This window comes from Chiloscyllium plagiosum, chromosome 8 (genome assembly GCF_004010195.1).
Source record: "Chiloscyllium plagiosum isolate BGI_BamShark_2017 chromosome 8, ASM401019v2, whole genome shotgun sequence".
NCBI classification, from domain to species: Eukaryota; Metazoa; Chordata; class Chondrichthyes; order Orectolobiformes; family Hemiscylliidae; genus Chiloscyllium; species Chiloscyllium plagiosum.
In genome coordinates, this window is record NC_057717.1 from 93,888,407 (window position 1) to 93,906,133 (window position 17,727).

The 17,727-nt window shown below is 39.2% G+C and overlaps 1 protein-coding gene across 6 annotated transcripts in view; it reads right to left on the reverse strand.

The window, feature by feature from the left end:
• brd4 (bromodomain containing 4) overlaps positions 1-17,727 on the reverse strand; it is a 177,679-nt gene that overhangs the window by 47,661 nt on the left and 112,291 nt on the right. For 5 of the 6 annotated variants that reach the window (XM_043694781.1, XM_043694780.1, XM_043694779.1 and 2 more), the window contains 3 exons: positions 14,850-15,064; positions 12,072-12,122; positions 9,405-9,691 (listed from right to left, as the gene is read on the reverse strand). In XM_043694781.1, coding sequence (XP_043550716.1) covers positions 9,405-9,691; positions 12,072-12,122; positions 14,850-15,064 — 553 coding nt within the window. The remainder of the gene's footprint in view (positions 1-9,404; positions 9,692-12,071; positions 12,123-14,849; positions 15,065-17,727) is intronic. The other variant, XM_043694778.1, reaches the window with a different exon arrangement.

The following is a 17,727-nucleotide window of genomic DNA, read 5'->3' on the forward strand; positions in this document are numbered from 1 at the left end:
GTACACAGGTACAACACAGTGAATAAAATTACTCTAGTTTGGCACGTGGGATCAGATGCAAGGTTTCTGCAAATTCAAAAAGAAAAGAAAGCAGCTGTAGGAAAACAAAAAAAAACATTCACAATTTGTGACTGCTCTTGAAGGCCATTAATCTGAATTGACTTACTGGGAAGAATAAGGATTTTGCAATAGAGGGGTCATGGCCCATTTTAAAGGCAGATTAAAATGAGGGGGGTGGGGTAACAAAGCATAAGGTTTAATTCATCATGCCATTGACCTCAGTTGTGCTGCTTTAATGAGCTGTGTAGGGAAGGCCAGACCAGAGGCTAGTGTAATCTTGGGTTGCCACTGCCAAGTAGGTTAAGGGCAACCACCTCAAAAGGTGGTTTACAGCCAGCACAGGAATTTCTCAGGGATTCTGGGGAAAGGAAATTAATTCTGTCTTTCCCACTTTTTTAAAAAAATAAAAAGCCTTTCATCAAGTAAATAATTTCAATTTATTGTCTCTTCCCCCAAAACATGTGACAAGCTGTACTAAAGCCTCCATAGCCACCATACACAAGCTGCCACAAGGGCAAGTGATTTCCATGCTCTCCGAGGAAATATTCCCTATTTCACCAGAGCGACATGGTCAGTCTCATTGATTCAACAGGATGAGTTATACAAGCCCCTCCACCAAGTGGCATGACAGAATGTCTGATTCAGTACACCACTTGATGCTTTGTTGGGCATTGCCTAAAAGGGGAAAACAATCACATATCTTCACACAGATGGTTTTTGCACAAACACAAGTTTAATATTTAATCATGATATCACTATGCTGCAATTATCAAATTTTGCAAAGTTACAATAATAAAATCAGTTTCACAGGTAAAGATAGATCAAGTTCAAGATTAAAAAGGAAACAATGTACCTCTGAAAACCAGCTGTTGCTTTGACTCTTACTCTAAGAAGCCCCAGTGACATCACCACTCCACCCACATGTGCCCATACACAGGTTGAACAATGACATAATGAAGCCGATCATTTATCGATGATCTTAAATCATCACATGCCCAATGTAAGAATTTTGTTTTTTTTCTCTAAACAGACTGAACACTTCATATAATTTCCTAACAAGCTTAGCGAATCACATATAACACAGTGAAGAATAAGTTACAGAAGACGAGATCACCCAAATCATGCCATTAAAACAACAGAACCCATTGAGTAATGAGGCATTTTTGTGTCAGCAAACATGTACACTGCCCGAAAACCATTTCTAAGTACTCAAAAAATCTCAAATTATCAAGAACATTTTTTTCTTCTAAGCACGATGCAACATTTCCTCAAGTACTCAGTGACGAAAAGCAAATCTCTCTCCCAATGTGGATATCCCAATGGCCTAAAAAAGAATATAGTTATATCCTGGAATCACAAGAACCAAATTTTGTGTTGAATCTTAATATTGAGTGTTTCTAAGTTGTCTCCAAGGGAGGATATATGGTCTGGGAAGAAACCCAAACCACAGATAGACTCGGATGTTCAATGGTGTTCAGTGGCATTGAGCATGTGAATTCAGAGTCCAGTCTCGCAGCCTCTGTCAAATTATTGGCATTGGAAGACGACAAATTAACAAGCAGTTGGTTAGAGTTGCTCCATTTTTGCTTCAAAAGGGAATTTAAGCACTTGCCACGTGGAAAGTACATTTCATTTGGAAACACGAAAAACAGCCAAAAATCAGAGCCATAATGAGTTGTCCAAGGCCGATCCACAAGAGTTTTCCCATTTCTTACTTATTTCTCATTTCATATAAATGAAGAAACTACATATTTAAATGAGATTACTCAAATAGTGACTTTGCATTGTACATTGGTAAAGATGCAATATGGCATGACAGATTCAAAGAGAACAGGGAGGAGAAAAGCGAAGGAAAAAGATTGAGCAATGGTGTTCAGTTTATTTTAGTCCAAAAACTACGAAAATCAAGTCTGATACCACAATGAAATTCTAAAGAATGAGCTAATTTTAACAGCAGCCATTGTTGTGTACTAACAGTCATCTCAGGCCCTCAACTGTTCGCATGATTAACACTAACCAAATGCCATGTACATAACAATGATTGACATATATTCCTGTATGACAAAATATTTGACTTGCTCGAGCGTCACCTTATAGATCTGGTTAACAAGCAACAGAAGCCAATTTAATGACAATGGATTTGGGTAAAGGGGCGAGTGAAAGCAGATGCTTTCCCCTCAATTATATTTAATTATACACCTATTCTATGCACTTATAACTAACCATACCAAATAGGAATCATACATTCAGCCTATCTGCATAGTGACAAATTATAGTGGTAACGTGGGGAATAGAGTTTGCAGCTCCACCCACACCAGACATTACATCTGATACAACCCAAGTAGACAAGGGAAGGAGAAAAAAAATGAATCATGCCACAAGAGTGCCCAACTCAATTACTAGAACAAAAGGATTCGCATGAGCAGGACTGAGATTGGTAGCTATTTTGGACACCGACATCAAGAGATATGGGAATAGGGCTGGAAAACAGAGTAAACCTCAATCGTGATTTTACTAAATGGAAGAGAATACTCAAGTGACAGGATGGCCGAACCTGCTCTTATTTTTTGATCTTGTTTGTTAATCATAAAACAATGGGTTAAGAGAAAGATTAGGAGCCACATGGAATTAAGTCCATGATTTCAGGAATTTAGATTTCATTTATCCTGAACACATGCAATTAAAACCTCTCATCTTGGCTCAAATTAAAAATTGTTTTTAAACACTTAGGACCCTGGCCCAAACAAACAAATTTTCGTATAAAATGGACATCTCAAACCACACAGCTTTATGTAAACCAGGAGCTGTAAACCAGGAACAGTCCACTTGGGAATTTCCAATAATCCGCTTGTTGGATCAGTGGATCTGCTTGGAGAGAAACTCCTGAAATTTCCCCATGAATTGTCAAACAGCTGAAGTAAATATAGACCCAATTTAACAGGGAGCCAAGTGAAAGACTATTTTCCAATAAATTAACGCAACAACATTTAAGACTTTCTAACAGGATAGAATAAACTTATTACAAAAATTCTTGAAATTAAGTTTACAGCAAAGAGTACAGACAAATGTAGTGTCATAACTTCAATGGATGGAAATCAGCCCTTTCTCAAAATTCCTGAATCGAACAGTCTGTGGTGACACATGTTCAGCAAACATGACAAAGCTGGTCAGTGACTACTTGGATATTAAGTCTGATTCTCAGAGACCGACCAAAAGGAATAACTTGAAAGGTTTTACAAACATTGTTGTTTATTTAATAAACATATTTACTGATTGATCCCAAGTGTACGCAGAGTGGGACAGAGCGAAATTCATCACCAGCTTCGGACATCCAAGATAAACAAAATACATCAGATCCTGGTTTGATTCAGTTGGCTGCTCACCCTCTATAGGACACAGTTTATTGTCCTGCAGTCTAAACAGTGAGATTCAGATCTCACTGTCTATAAAGGGTGGTAGAGACAAAAAAAAACTCAACATTTCAGCATTTAGATGCACACTAGCGATGCCAAGGTACTCAAGGCCACAGGCCAAGTGCTAGCAAAAGGGATTAGAATAGTGAGGCACTTGTTTTTGACCGGTACAGACTTGATGGGCTGGAGGACCATTTTCTGTGTTGTAGCCTCCTCTGACAGAAGAATGATCCTCAAATAAATGAGAAAGAGGATCCTGACACTTCATAGGATTTTTCTATATTAAACTAATTGAACACACTTGGATAGAGCTTTCCTCTGCATCCAGGTGGACTTCACATCAATTAGGAACAGTGGATGTTGACCTTAAATTTCAAAACCAAATGGGACCTATTGCTGTACATTAACATCCTTTAACATGAGCACAGAAAATACAGAAATTTCAGTTTTCGACCTACATTAAACTTGTCAACAAATTGAAGATTCATGTCCCAATATCTAAAGGTTTTGGTAAACACCACCAGGAATGGGATTTGAATTTAGCTACAGAAAGATCCAAAATTAGTTTAAGTTAACATTTATCCAGAAGGCATTTTAAAGAATATATTTCACTGATTTTCCTCAACCCCAGGATCTGAAGTCATGTTACCACAAGAATTTTGGGCTGATAACGTGTAATCAAATCGCACCAATAATTCCACAATTGGAGCTTCAATACTTAAATGGCAGTGACTGATGGCAGCTGCATTCGGCCCTGAACATCACCATGATTTAAATTCCTGCAGAGCCAAGTGCTGGGCCACAAAGCAAGTTCCAATTCATAGAATCCCCACAGTGTGGAAACAGGTCCTCCATTCCAACAACTCTATACCAACCCTCATAAGAGTAACCCACCCTATTACTCTACATTTCCCCTGACTAATGAATCTAACCTACACAACCCTGAACACTACGGGCAATTTTGCATGGCCAATTCACCTAACCTGCACATTTTTGGATTGTAGGAGGAAACTGGAACACCCAGAGGAAACCCATGTAGACACGGGGAGAATGTGCAAACTCCACACATACAGTTGTGCGAGGTTGGAATCGAACCAGTGCTAACCACTGATCCACAGTGTGGATTTCACTGTTTAAAACATGATAGAAATTTCAAGACACCAAATGCTTTGAAGTGTGCTGCAAAGAATATGTAATAGCAAAAACTAAGTACACCACTACTCCAGAAGTAAAAACTGGCCACAATGAAGTCTACAGAATACCAACATTTACTCCATCTTGGAGACAGCCATCTTTACTTCTATTGCTGATATTTGATGCTGAACTTTCAAATACAGTTCCCCTGTCCCCAAGCTGGAATATTTAGCAGATGCTGTTGCAATTCCCCAAGGCAAAAAGCCAGAGAGCAGATTTCTCTGTAGAGCAAGTGTAGACCAACTAATTCTTTTTGGCAGGAAAGGTACAAAGACAAAAAAAAGGTATAAAACAAAGGACACAATTTTCAAGGGGATGCAGAAGCAGAGGAACTTTGGATGCACATGCGTGAGTCAAGGAATGAAAAAGCACACGACATCTTGGGTACTAACAGGAAAGTACAAAAGCAAGGTTAAGTCACCTTAAATACAAACAGAAAAAGCTGGATAATCTACACAGTCATGAAGCATTGATGGCAGGTCAATGACATTTCATCAGAACAGTGAAAGGTCATCTACCTGACACATTTAACACTACTTTGCTCTATTGATGCTATCTGACCGGAGGTTTTGCCAGCATTTCAGGTTTGTTTTCAGATTTCCAGCCTGCACAGCATTTTGGCTTTGTAGTTAAAACTTTAAGCCTGAAAAATCTCTGAACTGGAGTACTGCTTCCACTTCTAGGAACCACACTTTGGAACGGTTTTCCTTTGAACAGAGAAAAATTAAGAGAAGGTTTGACAGAGACATGTAACATCATGGTGGATCTGCACAAATACAGAGAGAGAAAATGCCTCGACTGGTCTAAGTATCTAGATTCAATTTTTAAGATAAATATAACAATGGTGGTAGAAATAACTTGTTTTTGTGGAGGCAAGTGGTTAGAATCTAAACATAATGAATGTAGTAGAGAGTGTCAATTGATGTTTTGAAAAGGGACCGTTATTATTCATTATTTTAAAAGAAAACACTTGCAAGGCTACAGGGAGTTGGTTTAGGTAAATTGACTTTTCAGAGGGCTTGCACAGACAAAAACAGACAAAGTGGCCTCTTACTTCATGCTGTAATCATTCTGCAAGTAGATTTCTTCTCACTCTTTCCCATAAGCCTTCTGAGGGAGTTACCTGAAAGAAATCATTGATGGCACAAGTGTGGCAACATCATCCTGCCAGCCTCTTACCCTAGGTGCAGTAAGCAATGCCTAACAGGATCAACTTCATTTGTTTCTTTATGCAAATGCAAAATTTAATAGCATTTCACTTTCAGAAAGTTAGTAATTCTTGTGTAAGATAGATAGATTCCAGTAACTCTGATCAGCATAGTAAGTCCACTTGCTTATTGCTTGTAGAATTTGATATAGCTCCAGTTTTGAAAGTAGGATTGCATTTGTTTCCAAAAAGTCCTCAAATTTTTTTAATAGTGTTTCATTGTATAGATACGTACCAGTCTGAGTTATCTTCCACTGTATCTGCAGGTGCAATTTATTTTAACTCAAAGTTTCACTCTGAAATTTCTGAAACTCTTTCCTTCATATCCCTTCAGACAACTAACACTGGAGTCATTTTCTTTATTTTCATTAGCCTTAGTGAAAACTGTAACAAGTAATTATTGAGTATCCCTCCAATTTCACCATTACCCGATACAGATTTACCTTGGATACCCTAGTAAATTTAATTACTCTTCTGTCACGTATTTGCTTACATTATACATCATTTTAATTTTTTCTTTTTAGTTTATTCCAGACTTTCCTAATTCACTCATTTGCTCAGTCCTTAGTTCTTAATGTACGTTGTGCATGCCTTCTTTATTTTATCTAATTCTATAACACTCCGCTAACCCTAATGACTAGGTCTCACACTCCTCTTCATATGCCTGTGTGTGGTGCCCGTGATCCAGAATAAGCCAGATATTCTTCTCCTCCTGTTAAGTCTTCCCACCTCTTACTCCAGCTCAATGACTGAACAGATTATTTACATGTTTCATATAAGCCGTCATGTACAGCAGTTTCACTGCCCATACATGCCCATATTCTACTGTTGCAACACTGGCTGCGCTATCTACTTGGTATGATTACTATAAAATTATTTCTAGTAAGAACTAATTTGTGTATAAATACCAAGTGATTAACAAATGGATATAATTTGATTTGTTATGCCTCAGTTCTTTTTAAGTTGACCTCATTATTCTACTTAACTATGCACTTTAACTTAGATTCTTTTCCCCGTTGCCACACATCAGTTACTTTAAGTAGAATAGAGTCATAGGGACGTACAGCACGGAAACAGACTCTTCGGTCCAACTTGTCCACGCCAACCAAATATCCCGACCTAATCTCATCCCATTTGGCAGCACTTGGCCCATATACCTCTAAACCCTTCCTATTCATATACCTATCCAAAAGCCTTTGCATGGTAGCACAGTGGTTAGCACTGCTGCCTCACAGCACCAGAGACCCGGGTTCAATTCCCGTCTCAGGCGAGACCTGTGTGTGGAGTTCGCACATTATCTGCGTGGGTTTCCTCCGGGTGCTCCGGTTTCCTCCCACAATCCAAAAATGTGCAGGTTAGGTGACTCAGCCATGCTAAATTTCCCGTAGTGTTAAGTGAAGGGGTAAACGTAGGGGAATGGGTCTGGATGGGTTGCGCTTCGGCAGGTTGGTGTGGACTTGTTGGGTCGAAGGGCCTGTTTCCACACTAAGTAATCTAATCTAATCAAATCTAAAAATTTGCAATTGTACTAGCCTCCACCACTTCCTCTGGCAACTCCCTCCGCATGAAAAAGTTGTCCCTTAGGTCTCTTTTATATCTTTCCCCTCTCACCCTAAACCTGTGCCCTCTAGTTCTGGACTCCCCCACCATGAGGAAAAGACTGTATTTATCCTATCCATGCTCCTCAACATTTTACAAACCTCTGAGGTCACCCCTCAGCCTCCAACGCTCCAGGGAAAACAGCCCCAGTTTATAAAGCCTCTCCTTATAGCTAAAACCCTCCAACCCTGGCAACATCCTTGTAAATCTTTTCTGAACCCTTTCAAGTTTCACAACATCCTTCCGATCAGAAGGAGACCAGAACTGCATGCAATATTCCAAAAGTGACCCAACCAATGTCCTGTACAACCGCACCTTGACGTCCCGATTCCTGTACTCAATAATCTGACCAATAAAGGAAAGCATACCAAACGCCTTCTTCACTATCCTATCTATCTGTAACTCTACTTTCACAGAGCTATGAACCTGCACTCCAAGGTCTTTGTTCAGCAACACTCCCTACGATCTTACCATTAAGTGTACAAGCCCTGCTAAGACTTGCAGCACCTCACATTTATCTAAATTAAACTCCATCTTCCACTCCTCAGCCCATTGGCCCATCAGATCAAGATTCCGTTGTAATCGGAGGTAACCTTTGCTGTCCACTATACCTCCAATTTTAAATTTAGAACACAGCTTTTATTCCTAAGGTTGTTTTCATAGTTGAACAGGGAAGAATAAAGTGTCCCAAATTCTTTTCCATGTTTTAAATCCTCACTCTGGCTCTTTGTTTCTTTTTTGTGGGCAGAAACTGACTAGATTAGGACAAGAAATATCACCCAGTCATGGAATGCTAAAGCTTCACAATGAAAATATTGGCAACTGACTTATCTGCCAGTTCTTCTAAATTTTGATTGATTTGCCAAGACATGCTGTCCAAATACAGAAATCCTTGTTCTGGGGGAAAATGCCAGCGTTCTTCTACCCCAATATGCCAAGCTGACATTTTGGCTGACAAAAAATTTCACCCTGTATTTATTTCCAACATCAAAACCTTCAACTGAAAAAGAAGTGGTGGCCCTCGGTTGGAAAAGGGAATAATTTTGATGCTCCACCTTGAATGTTGAACAAATAATAACTAATTACTGGCTGCCACGTGCATAAAAAATATTCATTCTGGCAGCACATGGAACAGCTGCAAAAGACAGAACAAAAGGAATCAAGTTTGCCTTCTTGGGCGCAGCAAATGGCTATGACTCAAATTTAGCAGTAACTTGAGAGTTGCAGTAATGCTGCTTAAAGCTAAGACTGCGCCCAATGGGATCAAATCCAAAATCAAGCAAGTTTGTCTAGCTCGTAATATACAAGATTGAAATTTTGTACAGAAAGCTATTCCAAAAAGCAGTTGTAACATTAATATCTATGATGATACTCAATTTGTCCATTTTTATATTGATCCTATTGGTCAGTGAGAAGACAAAACATTTTCTCTTTCAGATGCATCTTGAATATACTGTTTTTATTTCAGATTTCAGCATTTACCATTTTAAGCTAATCATTGGCCACTGTTTCAACAAACCATTTACGACACAAATAGGGTCATGATAATCCACAGAATGGTAATAGCATAGTTTAGGGCCCAAGAAAGAACTTAACACAAAACGTTGCTCACCCATACCCTGCCCAAATCCCATGTTCATCTTAGTCACTACCTAACAGCCGGCTTTCAGAGGTAATACTTGGAAAAACCTGTCCAGGGAGAAATGGAGTGGGGTCGCATTCGGAGAAGAGAGGAGAAGCTCCCAACACACCTTGCAGTCAGAAAAAAAGCAAATGGCATGGTAAGTGGAGAACAGTTTTAATTTAGAGGGAATGGCTGATGTATTAAGAATGGCTTGATTAGACGGATTCATGCGCACAACCAAAGTTTTAGATCGATTTTATATAGTGAGGTGACAACTTTTTTTAAATCCGCGAGGGCTAACTCTCACCTTGAGGTTTCCTCGCTTTTTTCCGTAAACATGATGTAACGTATCGTTCTAGCTCTCGCAACGTAGAGGGTTTTAACGTTTCAAAGTCTATTTCAATCTCATCAGGGTTTGAGTTTCTCAGTGAGGGCTCACGGGACTGAATGATATGAACTACTCGCCCCAATTTATCACCAGGAAGTTTGTTTATGTCCAGGCTCAGTTGTCTCTTTTCCTCATATGTCATCGGTTTGCACTTATCCTCCTCCTCAGAGTCATACGCAGGACCAGGTTTGATGCTCTTCAGATTTCTGGAGGAAAAGCAAGTATAATTCAAACAAACGTGGCAATTGTAGGCTTATAGCAACAATACATATAAATGCTTTGCAGACATTTGAACCGACACTGTCCATGTACGCACAGAAATAAATTGAACATTTCAAATGATAATTTCAAATAATAAACAGTATTACAAAGAGCAGAACACAAAGCTGAAGGAAAGACATGAAGTAAATTAAGGATTTACTTTTGTGAAAGCAGAGATTTTAGGACGAAGTAAAAACAAAGAATTGAAGTAAGTCCATAAGACAATTTGACATCAAAAAACTGGAGTATCTAAGCCTAGTAAGACTACTACAGCCTTTTTGACAATCAAATAACTGAAAAATCAATATTTTTCAATATGCTTCATTTAACAGTTAGCATTAGAAAACTAATGCTAACAGTAAAATGAAGCATATTGAAAGGATGATTTGAATACTTTGCCAGTTTGAAGACAAACTTATCTGTAAAGGTACCATGGACCTGACTGCTTCAAAACGAACAAATTAAGTTCCTGGTGGGGCTCGGTAACCCATTCTCTCAAATACATGGCATTATGGTCACCAACCATTCAAACAATAGGGAGACAAAGCAGTTAATACTATTTATTTAAAAAGATGCCAATGTTAACAGCAAGTTATAGCATATTACCTGTACTATGACCAGGTGTTGTAAGAAGTTTGCACTACACTATCCCTTCCATTTTGAAGTCAGTTTTCCCTTGCTATTCTAATAGAAACAGGACTAAAAGAGGGAGCATTCTTAGATACTGACAAGCATGTAACATTTAGAATTGCAACAACGCAGAATGCTTTCTCTTCAGATCCCACTTGTCGCCACTACCCATCTCATTCACTGAAAAGTAGTTTGGTTACAAGCAGCTCACTATTCTGAAGCAACTGATCTCAATTTATCTGAGAATTACAAATCAGGAGTTCAATAGAATATTTTTCAATTGGCTGCCATTGCAACAATTTAGTACAAATGTCAACTCACTAGCACACCATCCAACACATTTAACTCAACCCCTGCAGCCAGTGGACATACTTGCCTTGATCCCAGTGACTTTGATTTCCAAGGCTTGCTTCATACAAGTCAAATACTGTTTTGACATCAAGGACAATCACTCTGACCTTACCTCGAGAATTCAGATCTTCACTTCATATTCTGAACCTGACCAGATGGAACTCAAACTAAGTAATGGTGATCAAGTTATTAAGGAGTAAGTGCCAAGTAGTAACACTTAATTGTTATTTTGTTGGAAGATGGCAACAAGGCTGACACACAAACACTAGACCTGGGAGCACGAGTAGCTAATCTGACTGTGGTCTCAATTCCACACACTAGTCTGTCTCAACTCGAGTTTATCAAAATCTATCTAATTCAGCCTCCAAATTCAATCATCTACCTTCCGTTGTTTTCTGGGAAAGAGAAGTCCATAGACTAACTATCCTCAGAGAAATAATTTCTCCTCACTCATCCCTTAAATGGGACGCCTATTATTTTTCAACTATGTCTCGTAGTGCTGCTGTCATATCCTTTGCAGACTGTCTCCTTCTAAACTATTTTCCTACTGATCTTGGCGTCATTGATATCTACGATATATACTGTCCCTACATGAATCAATGAGGTAGGACTCCACAGCTTGACAACCCGAAAAAGTTAGCCTCTCTGCTAACCAAAATTTTCATCCAAGTTGATATTATCTGCTACAAAATATGCTCCCCATTATCAACTCCCAATAAATCTTTTCACAAAACCAAGCTGAACATTGCCTGATCCCATAAAGACATTTTAAATATCACATTATAACGTCCTTGATAACAATATTCAAACCAACACTCCTGTGATGTGTTGTGCAAATTGGCCTATAGTTTCCCAATTTCTGTTTCTAATCTTTGAAGTACAAGCTATTATCCACTCCAAATGGATTTCCAGAATGTAAGAAATTCTGCAAGGTTGTAACTAATGCATCTCAGCAGCCATTTCTTTCAGAACTTGAACCTGGAGACCATTTGCTCCTCGGGACTTGTCAGCCTTTACTTCTATCAGGGAGGAGAAGCAAGGATTACAGATGCTGGATGTGCACAGCAGGTCAGACAGCATCTGAGGAGGAGAATTGACGTTTCAGGCATAGGCCCGTCAGGACTGCTGACTGCTCCATTCCTGATGAAGAGCTCATGCCCGAAACGTCAATTCTCCTGCTCCTTGTACGGTGCCTGACCAGCTGTGCTTTTCCAGCACCACACCCTCCCTGCATCTTTTTCTTGGTGATGCTGATTGTTTTAAGTGTTTCCCTTTCATCTTTTGATCTTCAAGTGTATGAGAAATTTTCTCAGCCTTCTACAGTGAAGAAAGATACAAAAATACCTGTTAACGCTTCTGCCATTTCCTTGTTTTCCATCAATTTCCCCAGACTCTCTAGAAAGAAACATTAACTTTATTCTTTTCTTAAAAATACACGCAGAATCTTTGTTTTCAAGATGAGTAGCTAGAATGCAAGAAAGCTACATTCTCCCTCTAAATTATTCTTTGCTGGTTCTTCATACCAGGCCAATGTACTGAACTACCATTAATCTTTCCAAGTTTAAGTTTTTCTTTGAATTTGGCAATACTCTTTACTTTCTTATTCAGCCATAAATGATGCATCATGCTTGGTGAGCCTCTCTCTCACACATCAGGATTTGTTTTTGAATTGGCAGAGACAGGTCAGATATCCTTTATCCAAAGACCTTGGGTATTTTTGGTGGACATAATATATATTTAGAATTCAATTAGAAGACAGTATATAGATTTGAATAGTTTTAATCTACTGTTCCAAAGTACAGTCAAAACCAAGGTCACAATATGTCTATTCAAATTTCTGGGACAGGTCAGGTTCTGCAACTGTGTTGGGAAATCTTTGTCACCTCGCTTAATGAATCACTTAAATAATTCAGAATGGTTATTACCTCCTGTTATGGTTGCACCCAACTATTAGTGATCATACTGTGTGCATCGGTGTCTAAGTAATTTTGCAGAGGAGAAGAATCAGGCACAAACAAATCAAAAGACTGGCATTTATCAAGATACACTAGGTCCATTGGGACCCTTTGGGAAAAGGAAACACTACTTAAATGAAGCAGACCTAAGGCAATATTGTCCCCCCCCAAGTCTCTGAATTGGACCAGACAAGACTTGAGGACATACAGAGTTCAGGTCATTTTGTGGGGGTGGGGGTGGGGTGTTGAAATACTCCACTGTTAGATCAGTTCAGACCATGTAGGGTATCCCCCCCCCCACAAAAGAACCTGAACTCAGCATGTCTTCAGGTCTGTTTGGGTCCACTTTTGAAAGTACTTCTATTTTTAGATTCTAAATACCATTGCATCTCTACTCTCATACCTTCTACTCTAGTTTCATAATTCACAAGTTTGATTTGGCTTCATTCACTGCTTTTATTCAGGTTTTAAAAAAAAAAAAGAATCTGACACCTACAATTGAAACTCTATGTTGGTGTCTCTAGCCAACAGACTTTAATCACAAGATTAGTGATTAATCCTGTCCCCACTGCCATGCATAGAACAACAAGCTCCCCAGTTGGCTCTAAAATAAGCACTTTATGGAATCATCCTGAATAAATGCTATGAACTCAATGACAGAAAAATAATTGAGCGCTTTGAATGTCTAGTTTTTGCGATAGGACACCTCTCAATTTTCCACATTGTTGGGAAGATGCCTATTGTTTACGTAAGGAAGAAATGAGTTTGAGAGCAGACATATCCAGAGCTATAGCCAGGATCATTGTTGAGTCACCCCGTCTGTGTGCTCATATGCCCTGATATCACAATACTATTACGCCTTATTTTCGGACAAAGCACACCACTAGATAATCTTTGTTCAACATTCTTTTAATGTAGGCTATGTCTAGTACCTTAAGTTTAGAGACATCCACAATGGGTTATAAAAATTTAAAATATTCAAACTGATTTCCTATGTGACTTTACACTAGGTCCATTGGGACCCTTTGGGAAAAGGAAATAAACATGTGACTTTATTTCAACAAGTATTTAAATGGCTGCACACCACCTTGAAACATCTGACTGTAAAAGGCTGCTATACATACAAGTCCAACAGAAGTTTTATTTAGAGTAGATTCCCTACAGTATGGAAAACAGGCCACTTGGCCCAACAAGTCCACACCGACCTTCCATAGAGTAACCCACCCAGACTTATTGCTCTACTCTATATTTACCCCTGATTAATGCACCTAACACTATAGGCAATTTAGCATGACCAATTCACCTGACCTGCACATCTTTGGATTATGAGGAAACCAGACTACCCAGAGGAAACCCATGCAGCCACAGGGAGAATGTGCAAACTTCACAGTCACCCAAGGCAGGAATTGGGTCCCTGGTGCTGTGAAGCAGTCGTGCTAACCACTGAGTCACCACTCCACTCCTGAACTTTAACATCCACAACATACCATACAACGCAAAGGTCTAAATATTTGGAGCTTCTTATTAGAGGTAGGATTAATATCATATTTATTTGGTCTAAAATTGCAAAACCTTGAGCAATCCCTGACAGGTTAAACAGTTTCCATCTGTATGCAAGAGGCCAAATATTCCATCCATTTATGACACTGACAGGATCTTATCGTGGACAAAAAAACCTCCACAAAGCATTTAAGGAGAGCTAGAGGCTAGCAATGCAGTCCTTGATTGGCCTACCATGTTTAGGAAATCTGATCATTTCCAGGAAGTGTCAAGATCAACAAATTAAACACCAATGTGCACTTACTCTTGCCTTGCCTCCACTTATCTTTGCTAAAGTCATTATTCACAAGAGATTGCTATTCTCCAACAAACATCGATTTGGATCACATCAACTACCCCAAGAAAAAGAATAGGAAATGACATTACCACAGGAAATGCCATCACTAACACAAGAAAACCTAAACACGAATAGAAAGCAGGACATAACATCAGTGCTTCACCAGAGGCTCACCTAGTATGGTGATGAAACGTCTGAAAACGAACCTTACAGCTTGGCGAGCAAGCTTACATCCTGAACCTCAATCTGAGCTACGAACCTTATCCAAACTCACTAATATTCATTAATATTTGAAACTGGTCCTAAATATAACTTAGTGAACAGAATTACCTGGTATTTGCGTTGTTCTTCTTTGATTTTTTTGGCTGTTGCTCCTTAGCTTTGCTCCTCTTCTTTTCATCCACATCCTCCTTCTTTTTCTTTTCTTCTTTCTTGTCTTTTTCCTTTTCTTTCTTTTTCTCTTCTTTCTTGTCTTTTTCCTTTTTCTTTGGTTTTGACAGTTGTGGTTGGGAAAGGGCAGCCAGCTGCTCATGCACCGCTTTCAACTGTGACAAAATAATACTCGTCAGACTTAATTGCAGTTCACTCCACAAACTGATGAACCCATATAAACAGTTTGCATGCAAGTCAGAACACACAGCTGTTGCTTAGCATTTACTCACTCAAGTTCATGGGTTCACATCCACATAAAGATCAAGATCTGGTGTAGGTGTGGAAGAAAGGATATGGGAAAACATTCCTTTCTTTAATAATAATTTGTAATTTGACACGGTCAATTATTTCAAAGGTCAGGTATGACAGATTAGATGCAACACAGTATTTCAGACAACACTAAAATGTTCACAACTGAACATTACAACAGTGGTTTACATTCAATGTTCTCACAATCAAGACATACAGAAGTTAGTTTCCTCTTGGTATCAATATTAATGATAAAGCAACAAATGCTGCAACCTCCCAGCACTTGCCTCCTGCATTAAAGCATCTGCTGAAAAATCCCGATCACTTAGAGTCAGACAGAGACACATATAGCATGGAAACAGATCCTTTGGTCCAACTTGTCCACGCTCACCAGATATCCAAACCTAATCTCGTCCCATTTGCCAGCACTTGGCCGATATATTTCTAAATGTTTTCTATCCATTTACTCGTCCAAATGCCTCTGAAATACTGCAATTGTGCCAGCCTCCACTATTTCCTCTGGCAATTCATTCCATACACACACAAGCCTCTGCATGAAAAAGTTGCCCTATGGTCCCTTTTAAATCTTTCCCCCGCTTACATATCTTCCCGCCTCACCCTAAACTTATGCCCTTTAGTTGTGGATTCCCCCACCCCAGGGAAAAGACTTTGTCTATTTATCCTATCCATGCCCTTCGATTTTATAAATCTCTATAAGGTCACCCCTCAGCCTCCAACGCTCCAGGGAAAACAGCCCTAGCCTATTCAGCCTTTCCCTATAGCTCAAATCCTCCAACCCTGGCAACATCCTTGTAAATCTTTTCTGAACCCTTTCAAATTTCATGACATCCTTCCGATAGGAAGACGACCAGAATTACACTGTGTCAAATGTGGCCTAATCAAGTACAGTCACAACATGACCTCCCATATTCAATACTTTGACCAATGAAGCACTTGGTAGCAATGTAATCAGGGATGTCTTGGCCCATAGTTCGGAGATCAAAGTAATGAACTGATTATACAACATTTTATGAAGGGCCAAATTTGTTGCTTGTTCTCAAGTCTACATTTCTCCTGATAAAGGATTTCATCTTCAAGCATTGCACTTACTATTTAATTTGGTATCTTTCAGACAACTCTGATATCATGACTTCAATCTAATTTTCAAAGGTTTCCAAGCATACAATTGGCATTTCTGTTGCTCCTCAGAATGAATACAATCAAGTTATTGTTATCGTATGACTGCATCCATGTTAGAAATGTCAGCTTTTGCCAAGCATCATTTTTCTTTTAGCTTATCGAAAGGACCACTTTCTTCACCTTGTGACTGACTTTCCCTGGCTGCCATAACGTAATTTTATCTGCCTAGCAGGATAAAGGTGAGATAAAGCATCTAATTAAATATTCCCCAGGTATGGACAGGAGTGTGACTAACTCAAGTATATTCAAGATTAACGCATTTAACCACTGGAACTGTAAGAAATAGACTATAATTAAATGCCTCAACAAGTGGGAAGACAGCAAAATGTCACCATCCACACAAAAAAATTGCAATGCTTCCAGATGAAATTCTTCATAAGGAGAAATGTAGACTTATGAATAAACAACAAATTTGACCTTTCATTAAATGCTGGATAATCATTTCACTAATCTCTGAACTATGGGCTAAGACATTACTGATTAAATCAATGCCAAGCACTTTTAGTCTAAAAAAAAATCAGGCAGCTGATTCAATAACTATTTAACTGATCCAAAGTTGAAGGTCATTTGTAAATTTATGTGAAATTAAGGTGAAATTAAGATTTTGTCTGAATTCTGAACTCAAACTAGATCCCAAAGAATGCAATCTACATAATAGTAATACTGAAGCTAGAAATAACATGCAATTGAAGGCAAACTCACTTCTGATTTGATGTTGTATTATCAACCCTAACCCCATGGGGGTGTTCACTGATAAGTGCAGTATTACTACCATTCACTCAAATGGTGAAGCCCTCTTTGCCTGCATGCACCAACGTCTGAAAAACATTCAAACTTGCACAAAGTGACATTCATGCCTCGAGTGCTGGGCAGAGACCACTTCCAACAAAAAAATTTAAACTAAACGTCCTTGAAGCGTTATCATTGCTGACCCCCACCAATATTCTGGGGGTAACCACTGATCAGAAAAAGAAATACTGAACCTGTCATTTGCACTAACAATTTACAAATGGTCTACAAACCCCTAGGAGGAGAAAGTGAGGTCTGCAGATGCTGGAGATCAGAGCTGAAAATGTGTTGCTGGAAAAGCGCAGCAGGTCAGGCAGCATCCAGGGAACAGGAGAATCGACGTTTCGGGCATAAGCCCTTCTTCAGAAATGAGGAAAGTGTGTCCAGCAGGCAAAGATAAAAGGTGGGGAGGAGGGACTTGGGGGAGGGCGTCGGAAATGCGATAGGTGGAAAGAGGTCAAGGTGAGGGTGATAGGTCAGATTGGGGTGGGGGCGGAGAGGTCGGGAAGAAGATTGCAGGTTAGGAAGGCGGTGCTGA